Here is a 20,000-nt window from a genome sequence, read left to right on the forward strand (position 1 = left end):
GTTTAGTGCAGTGGCATCACAGACCTGGGAAGCAACACCTATGAAAATTAAGTGTCTCCCCTCGAACAGTTTTAAAAAAGAATATAAACTCTTTCTACTTGACAGTAAGGCATCTTGAACAACTCTAATCTGTTATTTACCTCTATTTAATTGATTATTTAATTTAAATAGTTTTTTATAAGTACTGTGTAACCTCCACCCACTTGTAACTGCTCTGTGGTAGTAGCCAACTCGAAAGCTTGGCTCCTTTGGCTGCTACACACTCTTTTCCTTTGTTATGTTTAATTCAATGTATAGTTAGCTCTGTTTTAACTTCTTCTTTTTTTTTCTTATTGTTGTTGTGTTGTAATTGAATAAGTGTGAATAAATGAACTTGAATTTGAACTTGGACAGTCTATTGCAAGTCTCGATTCGCGACTCGATCAGCAATTTATTTACTCTAAGAAAATTAGGAGAGTTGTTTACCTTGTCTTCAGGGTTGCCTTCTCTTGCTGATCTTGTTATCCAAAAGTCATTCCTGTGAGTTGTTTTGCAGGTTGCCATTCTATTGCACTTCACCAAGAATCTCAAATATGTGATGCAATGTTGTCAATCACTAAAAGAAAAATTGACAAAAATTAACTTGATTTGATTAGTATTTTAAAGAACGGAACTTGTATAAGAGTTTTTTAGACACCTTATCTCATGTCAGGTCAGTTGGTCAGGTTAAGAGTCCATAATTTGTATTTTGAATGGAAATTTAACTGCTTTTACATCCTTATTATCAAGGGGTCCATAAAAGCAAGGTGTTCACATGGCCAGAATTGACTTTACTAGGGGGTTCCATTTCCGGGGTGGAGACACTCCCTCATTTGGTCTAGACAGGGATGTTGCGCTGTACAGGGTATGGTTTTTAGGGTCTTCAGTCTTCCCCACTATTTTGTGTCTTGAACAGGGAGTGTTTTGGAACTGGAAGCCTTTAAAAGAGTACGTGTGAAGGCTGCAGGTTCCATGAAATTAGCATGAAAAAATTACGTTATTCTGTATGCAACACCTTACTAATCAGGGTTACAGTTGAACCTTGATTATCTGGACTTTTCAATTATACACACTTGTTTTGCTGGTCCTGTTTTTCATGAATATTTACCCTTTAAGCCCTAAGAGTGATCAGCATCAAGTTTCTCCTTGTAATATGAATGCCTTGTAAAACAGAGTGGTCACTAGCAAGGCTGCTGCCTAACGGGTGCCTGGTTGCCAGAGGTGCCTACGATTTACCCTCGGGGGACCAAAATTTCAAACAGGGAGCCCAAACAGGCACCTAAAACATATGATTCTCAGGTTTAACTTCCAGTGAACAAACAACAAAATTCCCTGCTCATTCTGCACTTTCGATACGACAAAGGAAAACATCATTTGATCGTCGGCCATAGGCAAAAAAATAATATATTACCGCGGATAAAAGGTAAACAAACAGCACTTATGTCTTGAAATTCGCTTCTGTGACTTCTGCTGCAGAGCAGTTTAGGTTTCTCCTCTGACAATGGTGTCAAATGAATAATTTAATAGTCTTTGAAAAACCTTCAATAATAAAATCATGACTTTTCCTTCAGCGTTAGAAACGTTAGGTCGCTACTGCATGAGGTAAAAACTGAGAAAAAGTCGCGATCCATGGAAAAGCAAGCTGGTTTCAAATTACACGTAACATTGGTATGCTATGAACTTTTGCAAGTTTGTAGCGTTTTCTTTCTTGCTAAGAACACAAATGGTACACTTGGAGGTTTCTTTTATCATTTATTCAGCGTTATCTACGCCTTCCTTTGCTGTACATTTTGTGAGAACTTTTGAAAGGCTCGCAAAAACATTTCAGTTTTTAAAAACAATGTGTGATTCCAGAAAATATCCATACCCCTCCCATGGATGGTTCTTCCGATTAGACCCCCCCAACCCCTCGGAATTTCTGTTCCAGAGGGGTCATGTATAAACCCCCACACCCCCCAGATTCAAGATCATATCTCAAACTCTTTTTAATTTATGCTGTTGCGTGCGATGCCTGTAAAATAATACAAACCTTCGCAAATATAAAAACAGTTGTGATAGTTCAAAAGATAGACTTGATACAAAAATACTAAGTCAATATTCCAAACTTCCAGATAAAAACCTTTTGTTGATCAATCCTTTTTTATCACTTAAAAGCTTAAACTTAACTTCACTCAGACTGTAGACGCAAGTTCCATTGGTCCGTGCATTCAATGTATATATGAATGGTTATTGTTACATTTCTCGAGAAATAAATTGTTTCCTGAAATCCTTTTGAGCGGTGAGTATAAAAAATGCCAGTTTCTCAAAACTCGAGAGTCGGTTTTCATGTTTCAAAACTCGATTTGTTTGAGGCTCAAGTATTGTTCCAGTTTTGTCTCGTCACACAATGCTCCTTTTAAGCCTTCCCGACTTATGTAGGAAGATCGAAGGGCCTCTGCTCGCAGGGTATAAATTGAGAAACAACAACAACTTCAAAGATAGATCTTTCCAGTGATATCTCATTTCGGATATTCTGACTAATCCTGTCAGAGTTACACTTATTAAAAATGGTAACATTTTGGGGAAAAACCCACTGCCAGTTACCTGTTTACATACTACTCTTTGAAGATTAATTTGCCTCTTTCCTAAAAAGTTAACCAGCCACAATTCCATGCAAAACAAGGATGATAAAGTCGGCAACAAAATTGCTAATAAACAACAGAAAGGCAAAGGAAAAAAAGAGAGCAAGAGAGAAAGATTGAAATAGATTCGCAAAAAAAGGTCCAAATTTTGGCTTTTGCACACATGTGATTAGTCGAAAAACATGCCTTTTTCCTTGCGAAACTCTTTTTTAGCCTTTCTTATGCTAATTAGCCGAAAACCAGTCGAAAGAAGAGGAATTGGTGAAAAATGCGGTTTTTTTCGCTACTCGATAGCCATCACCAAAATAATGGTTAATAAAGTTACTGATCATTTTTGATTGGGTTCCTAGAAATGTGGCTCGGGCTCCTAACTTTTTCTTCTTATTTTCTTAGGCAGCAGCCTTGCACTAGGATTACAGACGTGATCACACAAGATGAATTTGCTTGATATTTTATCAACTTCTCCCCTCTACTTCTGTAGGAAATGAATAGGGGCAACAAATGAGAATTTAAATTTGGATGTTAGAGTTCAAAGGGTTAATTAAAGATGTGATCTTGAAAAATTGAAACAATTAAAAGTTCATTAATCCTTCCAAACGTCTGTTTAAAACACTGTTTTAATCGGTTTCGTTTTGAAAAAGCGCAAGTGGCACAAGATGAACAATTATTCAGCTGAATTCTAATATGCTCGATTGTTATGTTGCTAAGGAAATGTCATGCTTGATTCCACATTGGTTCGATCATAAACTCAAATGACTACCATATTCTATGCAATGAGAGCAGTCTGTTATTTCGATAAAGGATAAGCAAACCATTATTTCACATTTGGAGAAAAGTGAAAAAGGAACAAATTTAGCACTCAAGTTTAAAATCAGCAAGCAGCAGATCTTAGATATATGTAAAAACAAAGAGAAGATCCTGAAATTCACTGAAAGTGTTGAGACAAGTGTAGGATTGAAAATACAGGTTTTAAAGGCTTCAGCAGCACACCTCTATACCATTGTAGGAAAATCAGCTTACCCAAAGGGTAAGATATTATTCTTTAGTAAAATCCAACTCGTGATCTATTATCTATGCTGCATTCTGATTGGTTGGGCTACTACTAGGCTATATGTTATAGCCCACTAGTACCAAAAAGCGCCGGCTTTTTGGCAGCAAAAAAGGATTAAAGTCTAGCTTTAACTAGCTCAAGTTGTTTTGTGTTGATATCTTTGACCAACTCGTTAGATTTTGCTAAGACAATTATTTCTCTTGCCCTCATGGCCTCTGAGTCAATAGCCCATTCGGCCTTCAGCCTCATGGGCTATTGACTCAGAGCCCATTCAGCCTCAAGGAATAATTGTTAATAAGTTTAATACCTAATATCTATGAGGAGCTTCACACAAATGTGCAGCCTATTACTACACATATTTTAGCAACATGGCCTTGAAAAAGCAACATAAGGCTAGACCAAATTGCAACATGGGTAAATACCAACCGGGCAGAGGAACCTGGCCTACTCCTCAAAATGGGAAATGACCATACTTGAAATACAGACTAGGGAAATACATACCCCCCCTCCCACCCCCATACTTGTCCAACACTCTAACAAACTTATGCATGGCTTTGTTTATTTCTCATTGTATTTTTTGTTCTTTATTCTTATACTTTTCTACAGAATTTTTATGACAATACAATGCCATGCATAAATTTGTCAGAGCATTGGACAACCCTCCTCCCATCCAAGAGCAGACCTCTCAAGTCTCACGGTTTTGAGGACAATCTCATGCTCTCACGATGAGGCACGAAAATCTCACGGTAAACAGATTCACAAGCCGATGGAATACACTTTTTTTTAAACTTTTTTGCTTCGAAAAATTGATTTTCATGCGTCAATTATGTAGAAATCCACAGTTCTCAGGCATATTCCTCTCCATTCATCATATTTGATCGTCTTGTTGACAAGATAAATGCCAAATAAGGTTATCATTACCAGTTTGTTGCATTTAAATACGTCTCGAACACGATGTCAAAATGGTGGGAAATGAAAATTCATCAGGCAACGACAAAGTTCAAAACAGGATGGGAAGCTTCGTATCCTGCTAAACGTATTCTTAGCAATCCATTTCATTTTTATGTCTTCCCTACACCTGGTTTTAGTTCTTTTTGATGCCGTCGATAAACCTCCAGGTTTCTCCCCAAATCTCCAGGTTTTTTAACCTTGATCTCCAGGTTTTTGGTCTTTTGGGGTTGACAGGTCTGCAAGAGGGCCTCTTGTTAGTGAAGCCCACATTAAGCGAACACCCTATATCATATTAAGTGAACGAATGGCTCACTTTGTTTGAAGACTTTCTTCCCATTTTTACTGCCAAACGAGCCTGTATTGATGGTTTTCACAGTGACGTCATCAGATTGCAAAGTCAAAAAAGCGAGGTTTCACGAATTCTTATTTACACTAGGTTGAAGATAAATAGAAAATAAATCTTTGTACAAGTTTCCAGCCCCGAAGCATGTTCTATTTCGAAAATACAGCGATTTGAACTTCCGAGTTTTCACAGTGCGTGACACCAAAATAAGAAATTGATGTCTCATTGAAAAATGTCTCTCCTCTTGATTTTCAGCAGTTTAACCATTTCAAGTATTAAAAGATGTGTTTATGCGCACGTATGCTAGCTCTTGAGTGAAAAGGAAGAACTTTTATGGAAAAAGTGAACTCCAGATGTTTTTGTAGATTTCCGGCGGCCATAATGGTGGACAGGGTCCACCAAAGGGGCGTCTCCATACAAAGCTCTACAAAGGTGCGTGAAATGTTTCGGCAAATAACTCAGAAACTGTGGGCCACAAAGACCAGAGATTTGGGCAAATTGTTTATACATTAGTCTTTTATAACCTTTCATTTCTTTGGCTTCTTCCACTGGACGGTGTCTAATTTATTTCTTTGTGCCGGGTTTATTGCGTGACAGTGAAAACGAAGAATTCAGGGGAACACCAACTAAGGTAACGTAGGTATCCACAAATAGGTGGTTTTCACGTTACGTCGTCGCCGCCATGCGGTGGACGGTAAACAAAAGATCGCTCATTAGCTCACTTTGTTTGTCGACCAGCATTTGTTCATTTCACCATTGTTATTTGTGTCTCCCGAGATTGCATGAAAACAACCTCTTACAGGTTTGACTGTAGATGGGGATGGTAAAATGTCCGGAGAAGGGCTACCTTAAAATTACCTGATAGTGATCAGATTTAAAACATTAGCTTAATCCTTTCACTAAAATTATCTAAATATTTCATGCTCATGAGACCAACATTTTCTGTGCTAAAGCCTAAAACTTTAAGTTAAGCTCGAGCATACCTCACAAGACCGTTGCGGGACCTTCTGCCAAGCCACGTCCGTGAATTTCTATGCCATAAATAAAGCTAAGTGTTGACGAATAAGTTAAAGATCCAATCGAGGTGATATACGAGTACCTGGAGTCTTAAAATCTCACTTTAGGTCCAATTTAACTACACACATGTTCTGCCTTCTCCGCCGCCATATTTGTTTTTCTTTTAGTGCCCAGTCTCAATTAGCGCGCCAGTTTCGCGCGCGAGCTTTCAGAGCACTCGTTTCGCGTTTCTCGAGTACTCGATCGAAAACGCGATCAAACGCGATCGACTTTTTCATGAAATATCAAGGTTTATGGGTGAGAAAAAAGTAAATTTTATTCCAAACAAATAAGTAATGAAATCAGCCTATTGACGGACCAGAAAGCAATCTCGTTCCCAGGTTCTCTCTCCTTTCTGAGGACTTTTCAAATAATCAAACATTAGTTACCAACAGTAATTAAGTGAAAAATCCTTCGTGTAAAACTGAAGTGTATATACAAAGGCATCAGTCCAATAAATATGGAATGAAAATTTTACTTCCTGCTAAAAGGTAGAAGTAACTTCTCAACCACATGATTTATTTCAAGTGATGCTATAATATTGAAAAACTAAGAAATACACAAGCAGTCAGTGAGCAGTTTCGAGTCTGAGTATTCCAACGGGATTTGCATCTATGATCTTCCAGGACGTCTGTGGGACGTCTTTGAGAAACTCGTGGAGCGAGTACAACTAGACCGATTTGTGTGTTCAGTAAAGATCTCAAGTCCTTTTCATAAACCGGGTTCATAATGCTGTAAGAGGACCATCTCCGAATAAAGCCCAACTTCTAAATTCTAGTGAGCACCCACTCATTCATTGCTGGGTGGTTTTAAGTTCGCTTTTCCTCGAAGGAATTTGAAAGAATGCTACGAGAGGCCATGGATATATGTTTGCGAGTGCTAAAGGAAAGCAACAAAAGTAGGTTCGACAGTTACAATGCCAGGAACAGTATATTGATCATATCCCATATTACCTTTCGGGGTTGTCGCGGGCACATATTTTTCGACAACCTTTCTCGAAATAGCTGTATATTGAAAGACCCCCATTAGTGACTGATAAGATTTAACAACTCAGGCGATTGGCGAAACTGTATTCTCCTGTTTTGAATGGGGCGTTTTCCAATCCTCTACCCTGTCCTGTCTTACCTGCTAGGGGTGACCCTTTTTTTTTCAAAGGTAACTAAAAAAAGTGACAGCAATGAATGGGCATGGGTGCTCACCAGAATTTAGAAGTTGGGCTTTATTCTGAGTTGGTCCTCTTACAGCATTATGAACCCGGTTTATGAAACGGGCTTGAGATCTTTAGAATGTCGGCAAATTCTAAACACTCTCCAGGTATGTCACTCTGGTTTTCTTAGAAATGAGCCTGCCTATCAATTGTTTCAGCGTCTTTGTGTAATTTGTTGGCTCATTTCCATTAGATTTACGCATCTGACTACAGCTCTGTTACAAGGGACGGACCATTAGAAAAGTGATGGGGGGGGGGGATTTTTAGCTTGCACGAATTTTTTTTTTTTCGCTCACTGCTTGTGCAGGAATTTTTTTTCAGGTGAAGCCCTCTGCACAATTTTTTTTTTTTCAGACAAATATTGCTTTTTTTTTGAACAGTGAAATCTTGATTCATTATCTATGTTTTTGTGCTTTATAAAGTATTCTACACTCACAACAGATCAAAGGATACAGGCCACTTTAATGCAAAATCTTTTTGAAAATGTACACACAGTGAGAGAGGAGGAAGCCACTTGGAGTGGACGGCTTCCCTGTGCATTTTTTCAGTCCCTGCCCTCTGGAATTCTTCTCCCACAGCCCATCATAATGATGCCATACTCCATTCACCAATGAAAACCATACTTTGTGGTTCTTAATTTTTGTTAAAAGTGCCGGCACGGTGGCAGTGCATGTTGCTGTTTATGTCGTTGACGGTTAAAGTTTTAACACTTACTACTACGTATACGTGTGAATGCACTTTTTCATTGTATTATAGAATTCTTATTCAAGGTGGTAATACCCATCCTCTAATTTTTATTGTGGGCACAAATAATCATGATTTTATAGAATATTTACAAAGCTACCAAATTCTAATATTTATTTATTACAAATTTTATTTTATTATTTTTATTATAATACAGTATACAGTGTATGTTGTAGGTACACTAGCTGCAATTTAAAACAAAAACAAGGTTCTAATTGTCTCCTTTCAATAAGAAGAAAGTGATTTTTGTTCATTCATATTGTGCCTGGTAATATTGTTGATTTTTGAAACTCAGACTTTCTGAAAAAGTCCCAATTAGACCTTCCTTCTGCATGATTTTTTTTTTGTTTACCTTCTTCTTTGCATGAATTCTTTTTCTTGGCATTTTCCCTTGCATGAATTTTTTTTGTTCCCCCCCCCCGCCCCCATCACTTTTCTAATGGTCCGTCCCTAAATAGGGTGGGTTAGCTGTTTTCTGAGCTAAAGCGCTCTAAGAGAAGAGGCTACTTAGTGAACAGGGTTAGGGTTCAAACCCAAAGCTTTATTTCAATAGTATACGATGCAAAAGTCTGTTAAAAGGCGTTTTAGACTGAAATCCTCTTCAATTGTATAGAAGAACTTCCACCGGTTGGATGCCCTTACTACCATTGAGGTATGAGAGACTCTTCTTGCCATGCTCGGTCATACAACTATGTTCTTAAGATTTCCAATTGTCAGGAGTCCATCCTATTACAGGTTCAGTGATAGGTGTGAATGATAATTATATATCAAAAGCAGCAAAGTCTGCCACAATTTGAATACACACATCGGTCTAGTTGTATGGCATATCGCTCCACGAGTTTCTCATAGATGTCCTGGAAGATCATAGTTGCAAATCCCGTTGGAATCGGCTCCTGTCAGAACTGCTTGTGTGTTTCTTAGTTTTTCAGTATTATAGCATCACTTGAAATAAATCATGTGGTTGAGAAGTTACTTCTACCTTTTAGCAGGAAGTAAACTTTTCATTCCGTATTTAGTGGACTGATGCCTTTATATATACACTTTAGTTTTACACGAAGGATTTTTCACTTCCTGTTGGTAACTAAGGTTCGATTATTTGAAAAGTCCTCAGTAAGGAGAGAGAACCTGGGAACGCGGTTGCTTTTTGGTTCGTCAATAGGCTGGTTTCATTACTTTTTTGTTGGGAATAAAATTTACTTTTTTCTCACCCATAAACCTTGATATTTCATGAAAAAGTCGATCGCGTTTGATCGCGTTTTCGATCTGGGTACTCGAGAAACGCGAAACGAGTGCTCTGAACGCTCACGCGCGAAACTCGCGCGCTAATTGAGACTGGGCACTAAAAGAAATAAATATGGCGACGGAGCACGCAAAACATGTTTGTAGTTAACTTGGACCTAAAGTGACATTTTTAGACTCCAGCTACTCGTCCTTGATCGGATCTTTAACTTATTCGTCAACACTTAGCTTTATTTATGGCATAGAAATTCACGGACGTGGCTTGGCAGAAGGTCTCGCACAGGTCTTGTGAGGTATGCTCGAGCTTAACTAAAAGTTTAAGGCTATAACACAGAAAATGTTGGTCTCATAAGCATGAAATATTTAGATAATGTTAGTGAAAGGATTAAGCTAATTTTTTAAATCTGATCACTATCAGGTAATTTTAAGGTAGCCCTTCTCCGGACATTTTACCATCCCCATCTACAGTGAAACCTGTAATTTTGTGGATACCCACGTGACCTTAGTTGGTGTTCCCCTGAATACAGGCTCGTTTTGCAGTAAAAATGGGAAGAAGGTCTTCAAAGAAAGTGAGCCATTCATTCACTTAATATAATATAGGGTGTTCGCTCAATGTGGGTTCACTTAAAAAGAGGCCCTCTTGCAGACCTCTCAACCCCAAAAGACCAAAACCTGGAGATCAAGGTAAGAAAAAACCTGGAGATTTGGGGAGAAACCTGGAGGTGTATCGATGGTATCAAAAAGAACTAAAGCCAGGTGTAGGGAAGACATAAAAATGAAAATGGATCGCTAAGAATACGTTTAACAGGGTACAAACCTTCCCATTTTGTTTTGAACTTTGTCTTTGCCCGATGAATAATTTTCATCGTTTCCCACCATTTTGACATCGTGTACGAAATGTATCTAAATGCGACAAACTGGTAACGATAACCTTATTTGGCATTTATCTTGTCAACAAGACGATCAAATATGACGAATAGAGATGAAGATGCATGAGAACTGTGAATTTCTACATAATTGACACCTGAAAATTAATTTTTCCAGGCAAAAATGAAAATGTTCAAAAAGTGTATTCCATCGGCTTGTGAATCTGTTTACCGTGAGATTTTTGTCCCTCATCGTGAGACCATGAGATTGTCCTCAAAACTGTGAGGTCTGCTCTTGGATGGGGGGAGGGTTGTCCAATGCTCTGACAAATTTATGCATGGCATTGTATTGTCATGAAAATTCTGCACAAAAGTATAAGAATAAAGAACAAAAGATACAATGAGAAATTAAACAAAGCCATGGGTAAGTTTGTCGCAGTGTTGGACAAGTATAGGGGGGAGGGGGAGCGGGAGGGTGCGGTTATGTATGTTCATCATCATCATCATCATCATCAATCTTTATTTATACACGAAATCGTATCATTTTACATGGTCTTCCTAGGAATCGAATTTAAAACTAGACTAAAATACTCTAAGGAACTATTGACTATAATGTTAAAAATACAAAAACTTACATTATGAATAATAAGAGTTACAATGGGTCATGGTGTGTTAGAAAAATCCTTCCCATGAATTGAAGTTTTAAAAACATTTAAACTAGGCAGTTTTCTAATCTCTGAGGGAATCTTGTTCCACAGAACAGATCCTCTGTAGTGTAGGCTTCCTTTTGCAGACTCTGAATTTCAAATACGGTCATTTCCCATTTTGAGGAGTAGTCCATGTTCCTCTGCCCGGTTGGTATTTACCCATGTTGCAATTTCATCTAGCCTTATGTTGCTTTTTCAAGGCCATGTTGCTAAAAAATGTGTAATAATAGGCCGCACATATGTGTGAAGCTCCTTGGAGATAGGTATTAAAGTTATTAACAATTATTCCTTGAGCCTGAATGGGCTCTGAGTCAATAGTCCATGAGGCTGAAGGCTGAATAGGCTATTGACCCAGAGGCCATGAGGGCAAGAGGAATAATATTGTTTTAGTAAAATCCAACTACATGTAGTTGGTAAAAAATATCAAGACAAAACAACTTAAGCGTGTTAAAGCTAGACTTAAATCCTTTTTTGCTGCCAAAAAGCCGGCGCTTTTTGCTACTAGTGGGCTGTAACATATAGCCTAGTAGTAGCCCAACCAATCAGAATGCAGCATAGATAATAGACCACTAGCTGGATTTTACTAAAGAATAATATATTACCCTTTGGGTGAGCTGATTTTCCTACAAGGGTAGAGGTGTGCTGCTGAAGCCTTTAAAACCCGTATTTTCAATCCTACGCTTGTCTCCACACTCTTGTTGAATTTCAGGATCTTCTCTTTGTTTTTGTGTATATCTGAGATCTACTGCTTGTTGATTTTAAACTTGAGTGCTAAATTTGTTCCTTTTTCACTTTTCTCCAAATGTGAAATAATGGTTTGCTTATCCTTTATTGAAATAACAGACTGCTTTCATTGCATAGACATGGCAGTCATTTGAGTTTATGATCGAACCAATGTGGAATCAAGCATGACATTCCCTTAGGAACATAACAATTGAGCATATTAGAATTCAGCTGAATAATTGTTCATCGTGTGCCACTTCGGCTTTTTCAAAGCAAAACAGATTAAAACAGTGTTTTAAACAGACGTTTGGAAGGATCAATGAACTTTTAATCGTTTCAATTTTTCAAGATCACATCTTTAACAATTATTAACCCTTTAAACTCTAACATCAAAATTTGAATTCTCATTTGTTGCCCCTATTCATTTCCTACAGAAGTAGGGGGGAGAAGTTGATAAAATACCACGCAAATTCATCTTGTGTGATCATGTCTGTAATTCTAGTGCAAGGCTGCTGCCTAACAAAATTAGAAAAAAAGTTAGGAGCCCGAGCCGCATTTCTATAAGCCCAATTAAAAAAGATCAGTAACTTTTTTAACCCTTTGGTGATGGCCATCGAGTAGCGAAAAAACCACATTTCTCACCAGTTCCTCTTCTTAGGACTAGTTTTCAGCTAATTAGCAGAAGAAAGGCTAAAAAAGAGTTTTGCAAGGAAAAAGGCATGTTTTTCGACTAATCTGACGTAATTAAACAGCTTTTTTGTTCTTCACGCATGCACAAAAGCCAAAATTTGGACCCTTTTTTGCAAATCTTTTTCAATCTTTCTCTCTTACTCTCTTTTTTTTCTTTGCCTTTCTTGTTTATCAGCAGTTTTGTTGCCCACTTCATCATCCTTGTTTTGCATGGAATTGTGGCGGGCTAACTTTTAAAGGAAAGGGGCAAATTAATCTTTAAGGAGTAGTATGTAACCAGCGAAACTGGCAGTGGATTTTTCCCCAAAATGTTACCTTTTTTAGTGAGTGTAACTCTGACAGGATTGGTCAGAATTTCCAAAGTGAGGTATCGCTGGAAAGATCTATCTTTTAAGTTGTTGTTGTTTATCAATTTATACCCCCTCAAGCAGAGGCCCTTCGATCTTCCTAGATAAGTCGGGAAGGCTTAAAAGGAGCGTTGCGTGACAAGACAAAACTGGAACAATACTTGAGCCTCGAATGAATCGAGTTTCGAAACACAAAAACCGAGTCTGGAGTTTTGAGAAACCAGCATTTTTTATACTCACCACTATGAAGGATTTCAGGAAATGATTTATTTCTTGAGAAACATAACAATAACCATTCGCACATACATTGAATGCACGGACCAACAGCACTTGCGTTTACAATTTAAGTGAAGTTAAGTTTAAGTTTTTAGGTGATAAAAAAGGACCAACAAAAGGTTTTTATCTGAAAGTTTGGAAAATTGACTCAGTCTTTTGGTGTCAAGTCTATCTTTTGAATTATCATAACTGTTTTTATAGTATTTCTGAAGGTTTGTATTTACGGGCATCGCACGCGACAGTGTAAATTAAAAAGAGGTTGAAATATGATCTTGAATAGCTGCTGTGAATTATTTTTAAAAACTGGAATGTTTTTGCGAGCCGTTCAAAAGTTCTCACAAAACATACAGCAAAAAATAAAGAAGGCCTATATAATGCTGAATAAATGATAAAAGAAACCTCCAAGTGTACTGTTTGTGTTCTTAGCAAGATAGAAAACACTACAAACTTGCAAAGTTGATAGCATACTTATGTTACGTGAAACCAGCTTGCTTTTCCACGGATCGCCACTTTTTTTCAGTTTTTACTTCATGCAGTAGCGACCTAACGTTTCTAACGTTGAAGGAAGTCATGATTTTATTATCGAAGGTTTTTCAAAGACTACTAAATTATTCATTTGACACCATTTTCAGACGAGAAACTTCAACTGCTCTGCAGCAGAAGTCACAGAAGCGAATTTCAAGACATGAGTGCTGTTTGTTTACCTTTTATCAGCGCCAATAAGGAACAAACTGTGTCTTAACGAGGGTTTACTGAAGACCGAACGAGAGCCGCATGGAATTACAAAAGATGATCCACGGGCGCATGCGCGCGCTAGATACCGCTGAAAGTAACGCAATAACAACGTAGTGGCGTGATTGCCTCCTCCTTCTTTCCTACCCTAACTAAGAAATAAAACATGAACAATAGGCTGAACTGATACGAGCACTAGACTAAAACCGCATAGGATAACAACGGCTAAAAGTAATGAAAGAGCTAGAATAAATATGAAACTGAATGTAACGGTGGGGTGTATTCCCCCTTATGATAAGGTACGAGTGAGCTAATAAGATACGCAGTTCATGGTAAAGACCGTAGTTACGGCTAGAGAGTACACGGCAGAGTTATTAGTCAAAGTCCCAGTCCTTATTGTGCCAAAATGGGGCTTTCCGCGAGCGGTCAGATTTCCTAGTGGGGATAACAGCAGCAGGCGTCGGCTGTGCATCATCAGTAAAAGAGGGGTCCAGGGGAGCTTGTGGAGGACTCCGAGAAGGCAGAATGACTTCAGGAATTGGGGGGTGTTCCTGGGCGGGTAGCTGAGAATGAGCTGGAGACACTGAGTGGTGTACCGGAACAGTATAGGTATCCACTGGTGGAGAAGCAAGCACTGTAGGGGGTCTTAGTGAAGGGACGACGGGAACAGGATCATCGTCAGAGCTTGCTTCAGAGTCAGAAGCAGTGGATTCGGTCTGGCCACGGATGGGTCCTTGTGGAGTCTGAGCTAGGACAGTTGGGGTGACAGGGTAGCAGTCACACATAGGAATGGTGTAGACCTTACTGCGGAACTGTGAAGTGGTAAACTTGCGGAGCTGACAGAAAAGGTCTTTATCGATGCCGATCACAAGATACTTGTCGCGGGCTTTCAGTTTGTCTTTGTCACCTTTGATGAAAACAAGGTCACCAACAAGGACAGTGGGGATGGAGGCTTTGGTAAAGCCATGGGCCTTGGACTTAGCACTCGGCATGTGATTCTGCTGGCGGGAAAAGTTTTGACTGAGGATAATCTGGCGGTCGACAATTGGAAGCTGCGCGCCAGTGAGCTGGTCGCGTTGCGTCCACAACTCAAGAGCTGAGAGGCCATCACGGCGGATGCGGGAGTTCATATTGGCCGTTGCTAAGGACAGCGTAGTTTGAGAGACGGGGCCTCCCTCAGGAGACAAGTTGAGGATCTCCAAGCCTAGCTCTTCGATTGCGCGCTCAGCCACAGGATTCTTGTTAGGGTTTTTGGGCCTACCAACCTCCAGGGTGATCCCATAAGAGAGGAGTACTCTGTCTTTGGCGAGGGCGGAGAAGCCAGGGGCAGGATCAACGCGGACGATCACCCCTCCGTCGCGAAGGGAACGGAGCTGGGAGCAGAGCATGATGATGGCATTGCGGAGGTCTTCGAGTTTTTCACTCGCGATGAAGGAAGACACGGTGTACGAAGACACTGTTTCCCTTAGAACCATGATCAGTTGACGATGACGCTTAGCCACATCAGCTGCAAATGATACGCCAATGGTAGGAGGAGCATCGGCAGAAGACTGCGGGTGCAGGTGTTTAGGGATAGTCTTCAGAGATTGACAGGTGTGACAGCAGGAAGAGACAGTCTCAATTGCTTTGTCAAGGTCTAGAGCAAAGAAGTACCTGCTAAAAAGGCGCTTGGTTTGGTACTTGGAAGGATGACTGAAACGGATGTGAAGGGCTGTCAGGAGTCCATCAAGAACAGTGCGAGGGACAACAATGCGATCGCGAGGGGGCTGGAAAGGCGGGTGGTCTTTGACAACGAGAAGACCATCAGTGGCGATGACGACGTCCTGAAGATAGCGTTTGACATCAATTATTTTGGTAGCCTTCTTTGAAGGTCGGGTACCTTGACTGAGGTGAGAATGGGTTCGCCGGAGGTGAGGGCATTCCAGCTGGGTAGCTTGCCATGCGGCGCGGCTGGTGAAGGGCATTCGAACAGAACCCTCTAGGACTTCGCTCACGGAGATGCTGCGCACAACAGAATCTTCCAACTCCGCAATAAAGCGACAAATCTGACAGCTGGAGTCCAAGCATTCTCTTGGGTGTCTGCTGGCGAAGTCTGAGGGGAGGTTTTCAACACCTGCAATGTGGCGCACATGGACAGAATAGCGGCTGACTGTAGACAGGAAGGTGGTAACTCTGGAGCTGGCTGAGAACTCTCCTCTCCTAAGCTTATCGTAGGCTTGGACACAAGGCCTACTGTCCGTCAGAACTTCGGTTGTATGGGATGACTGGATAATGTAAGGGGCGAAGTGCTTGATGGAGGAAGCTATGGCCAGAGCTTCGATCTCACACGGTAGCCAGGTCACTTGATGCTTTCGCAGTTTCGCGCTGAAAAAACCAGCCAACAGCAGTTTACCGTTCCGGTGGGTGTAGAGTGTGGCTGCGATGCCTCTATTCTTCACAGAACCGTCTGTCACGATCCACAAAGCGTCGCGGGGTTGGGGGATTGTGATGGTCTTGTGGTTTTCCAAGGCATGTTGGGCGGACTTGAAAGACAGGAGTAACTCATCGGACCACACTAGTCTTTCTCGAGATTCCTTTCCAGCGGTGGCCTGATCCAAGGGGTCCAGCAATTCAGCGAACTTAGGGAGTACTCGGCTGAGCACCTTGTATGCACCAACGAAAGATCGTAGGCCTTGAACAGTAGTAGGAGGGTCAACAGAGGATAATGCGGCTAACTTGTGGGGGCTAGCCTGTAGGGTGCCATTAGACCATACCCAACCCAACACGGTGGCCTTTCTGGGACAGATGAGTGTTTTGGGCGCGGAGAGACGAAGATTGTTGCGTTGAAGCAAGGAAAGAACGCGCCGCCAATTATGAAGGACATCTGTAGGGTTGCTCCCACCAACGTACAGGTCATCAGCAATTTTGGCAACACAACCCTCTTGAATTAGGTCACCCAGAACTCGAGACATTAGCTCCTCGAGGCATGTTTCCGACCCAGGCATGCCCATAGCAGAGCGGGTATACACACGGATGCCTTTAAAGGGTGTGGCTACCCCACAGTACTTCATGGAAGAGTGAGCCAGTGGAATTTGATAGAACGACTTTAACAAGTCCGAGATAACTATATACTCCCACTTCCCAATTTCACGCAGTACACCATCGACGTTAGGCATTAGAGAAGGCTGGGGCTTGCTATACTGGGCAACTTCGCCGAAGGATGTCACAAGTCTGCTACCCCCATTGGGTTTCTTAACAAGGAAGGAGGTATTCAAGTACTCAACGTGTACGTTCACCTGTTCAGGTCTGGCAAACACACCAGCCACTTCGAGCTCGTCAAATTTGGCTTGCAATTCCTCAAGGGTGCTTCTGTTGTACTGTGGGAGTCTGCCTTTACGCTGAGGGGGGAGTGTGGGACCAATGTTGACAACAGCTTCAATGGTACCGCTAGCGCCGTTATATTTCGAGATAGTGGGGTTGAAAACATCATCAAACTCCAGATTCAGTGCTCTGAACTTGTCGCGAATGTCCTCGTCTAAGCAGCCATCGGGGTCAAGGATCACATTAGTGGAGAAGGGCTGGCAGCAGGTAGGGGCAGTAGTGGCTGTAGGGGTAGGGGCAGATGTGGTGTCTATGCTGTCAACAGGTATAACATGCCTTACATGACACAGCTGCTCGCCGGTCCGAAGAAGTATAGGAGAGTCAGTCGTATTGGTTATGCGTACAGCGTGGTCCACAGAGAGGACTTGTTGAGGTGGGGGCCATGCTCCTTCTGCCTTGAGGGGGGTGTTGGATGGACAGTCTAGTCGGGGTTCAAGGGCCCATAACGTATCTGGGTCAGAATCACAAGGGGTGTCAAGCTGAACGTATTCTCCTGGCAGTATAACTGTGCGTTGCGGGTTGCGTAGGAGAAAGGACTGGGTGCGTCGCACAGCTGGTTGAGTAGTGTGTTTGGAAGCAGTACCATAGTGGATTACGTCAGACCCGCCGATTACAATTTGGCGCCTGGCAGGACGGATGCCGATGTCGTTTCGGGCCAGGAAGGGGTTTCCCGCTAAAATGTCAACATCGAGTTGGCGAACAACTAGGGCGTCTAGTTCAAATGCTTGCTGTCCACGAGTGAGAGTGCAATGCACTTCACCCACCACATCCATAGGGGTAACTCCATCGGCTTGGCGGGCCATCTGAGAAGCTGGGGTAACAGGTAGGCCATATAACTTAGCGGCCGAGGCACGAACCATGTTAGACGTGGCGCCAGTATCAAGGGTGAGCTGCACGGGGTGCTCGTGGTAAAAGGTGTTGAGAACAGGTGATTGAATGATGCTGACACGGAGTGCAGTAGGTGCAGTAGGTACATCACTGTGCTCAGGCGGGAGGGCATGACCGCAACACTCATCATAAGGGCCACAGTCGCCGGTCGCAAACTCATCAGGATCGTCGTTTATAAGACGTGAGCGGGCCAATGGTCTCCTGTCACGATCAGGCAGGTAACGGCACTCCATTAGATCATGGGTGTTGTGAGGGCGTCCAGCGGTTTTGCAGAGAATACAAGATACAAATGGACGGCGGCGTGGTTGGCCCTGTCCGCCATTAGAGGTGCGTCTGGGGTTGACATTGCTAATACGCATGGCTTTGGTGTCCTCTATGGAGCGTAGTTCATCAAGGAGGGAATTAAGTGCTTGTGAGATCTCTGGCTTGAGTGAGGCAAGGGTCTTGTTACGCAACTCAGAACCATACTTCTGCTTTACCAGTAATGGTAGGCCAGGGTGGATCAGCTGCAGCCACAGAACTACTATAGTGTTCTCGAGCGATGGGGAAAGATCTTCATCTGCGGTCACCTGCTCACCGTGGTGGGTTAAGCCACCATTAACTGCAAGGAGGTTGTCTTCGAAGAAGGCCATGAGGCGTTGGAATAAGTCCTCTGGTCGCTCAGCAGTTTGAAGGCTGATGCTTGCAAGGTCGAGGAAATGGGCTCCGGAGGACTGGAACCCAAAATGCTGGCGAATTTTCTGCCAAATGTCATTCAGAGAGGTAGAGTGCTTTACTATGGAGTTCCTGGAGATCACGGGGCAAAAATTGGCAATCTGTCCGAGCAGAAGATCCAGGTGGGCATTTTTCTGAGCGGCAGTAAGTCGTTGTGCCTCAGGTATAGACGTGCCATCATTCGTAAGGCCTCTTCGAGGGTTGGCGGCGGTTTGTTTTTGCCATGTGGCCTCTAAAAATGGGACAAAGTTCTTGTCTAGGGATAAGATGTAGACTAAGTTTTGCCTCCAACTTTCGTACGAGGTGATGGTCTCGTTTTTCGTAAGCTGCCATTGTTTAGGCGCCCTGGGAGCGGCGGCCATGTTGGTTTTCCTACGCGAGCGGTTACGGCGAATTCACGTTGATTTGTTGATCTTCGCACTTCGGGAAAATAAGGGTCACAGGTTCCAGACGACCACACTTGTGTTAGGGTCCACCGTACGTGGGTAAAAGCCGCTGCCACCACGCCAATAAGGAACAAACTGTGTCTTAACGAGGGTTTACTGAAGACCGAACGAGAGCCGCATGGAATTACAAAAGATGATCCACGGGCGCATGCGCGCGCTAGATACCGCTGAAAGTAACGCAATAACAACGTAGTGGCGCAGCGGTAATACATTTTTGCCTATTGCTGACGATCAAACGATGTTTTCCTTTGTCGTTTCAAAAGTGCAGAATGAGCAGGGAATTTTGATTGTTTGTTCACTGGAAGTTAGCCTGAGAATCATATGTTTTAGGTGCCTGTTTGGGCTCCCTGTTTGAAATTTTGGTCGCCCGAGGGTAAATCATAGGCACCTCTGGCAACCGGGCACCCGTTAGGCAGCAGCCTTGTTAGTGACCACTCTGTTTTACAAGGCATTCATATTATAAGGAGAAACTTGATGCTGATCATTCTAAGGGCTTAAAGGTAAATATTCATGAAAAACGGGACCAGCAAAACAAGTGTGTATAATTGAAAAGTCCGGATAATCAAGGTTCAACTGTGACCCTGATTAGTTAGGTGTTGCATGCAGAATTACGTAATTTTTTCATGCTAATTTCCCTTTCTAAGACCAAATGAGGGAGTGTCTCCACACTGGAAATGGAACCCCTTGTAAAGTCAATTTTGGTCATGTGAACACCTTGCTTTTATGGACACCTTGATAATAAGGATGTAAAAGCAGTTAAATTTCCATTCAAAATACAAATTATGGACTCTAAACCTGACCAACTGACCTGACATGAGATACCGTTTTTAAAATGCTAAGTCAAATCAAGTTAATTTTTGTCGATTTTTCTTTTAGTGATTGACAACATTGTATCACATATTTGAGATTCTTGGTGAAGTGGAATAGAATGGCAAACTGCAAAACAACTCACAGGAATGACTGTTGGATAACAAGATCAGCAAGAGAAGGCGACCCTGAAGACAAGGTAAACAACGCTCCT

The 20,000-nt window shown here is 41.8% G+C and overlaps 2 protein-coding genes, 1 long non-coding RNA gene and 1 pseudogene across 3 annotated transcripts in view; 2 read left to right on the forward strand and 2 right to left on the reverse strand.

Annotated features, from left to right (window-relative positions):
* The window catches only part of LOC140924867 (uncharacterized), a 13,875-nt gene extending 7,724 nt beyond the window's left edge, over nt 1–6,151 (reverse strand). Inside the window, exons 1-2 of the long non-coding RNA XR_012164351.1 lie at nt 5,968–6,151; nt 466–595 (exon numbers count right to left, since the gene is read on the reverse strand). This is a non-coding gene — a long non-coding RNA (uncharacterized lncRNA). The remainder of the gene's footprint in view (nt 1–465; nt 596–5,967) is intronic.
* Nucleotides 1–20,000, forward strand: part of LOC140924804 (uncharacterized) — an 81,277-nt pseudogene that overhangs the window by 33,206 nt on the left and 28,071 nt on the right.
* LOC140924954 (uncharacterized) lies at nt 13,946–18,451 on the reverse strand. The gene has a single exon (XM_073374926.1). It carries the CDS (start codon nt 18,449–18,451, stop codon nt 13,946–13,948), a length of 4,506 nt encoding a protein of 1,501 aa, XP_073231027.1.
* The window catches only part of LOC140924858 (dynein axonemal heavy chain 7-like), a 9,254-nt gene continuing 9,109 nt past the window's right edge, over nt 19,856–20,000 (forward strand). The window contains exon 1 of the mRNA XM_073374861.1: nt 19,856–19,985. Within this exon, the coding sequence (XP_073230962.1) occupies nt 19,908–19,985 (78 nt within the window). The 5' untranslated portion in view covers nt 19,856–19,907. The remainder of the gene's footprint in view (nt 19,986–20,000) is intronic.

This window comes from Porites lutea, chromosome 14 (assembly GCF_958299795.1).
Source record: "Porites lutea chromosome 14, jaPorLute2.1, whole genome shotgun sequence".
Classification (NCBI taxonomy): domain Eukaryota; kingdom Metazoa; phylum Cnidaria; class Anthozoa; order Scleractinia; family Poritidae; genus Porites; species Porites lutea.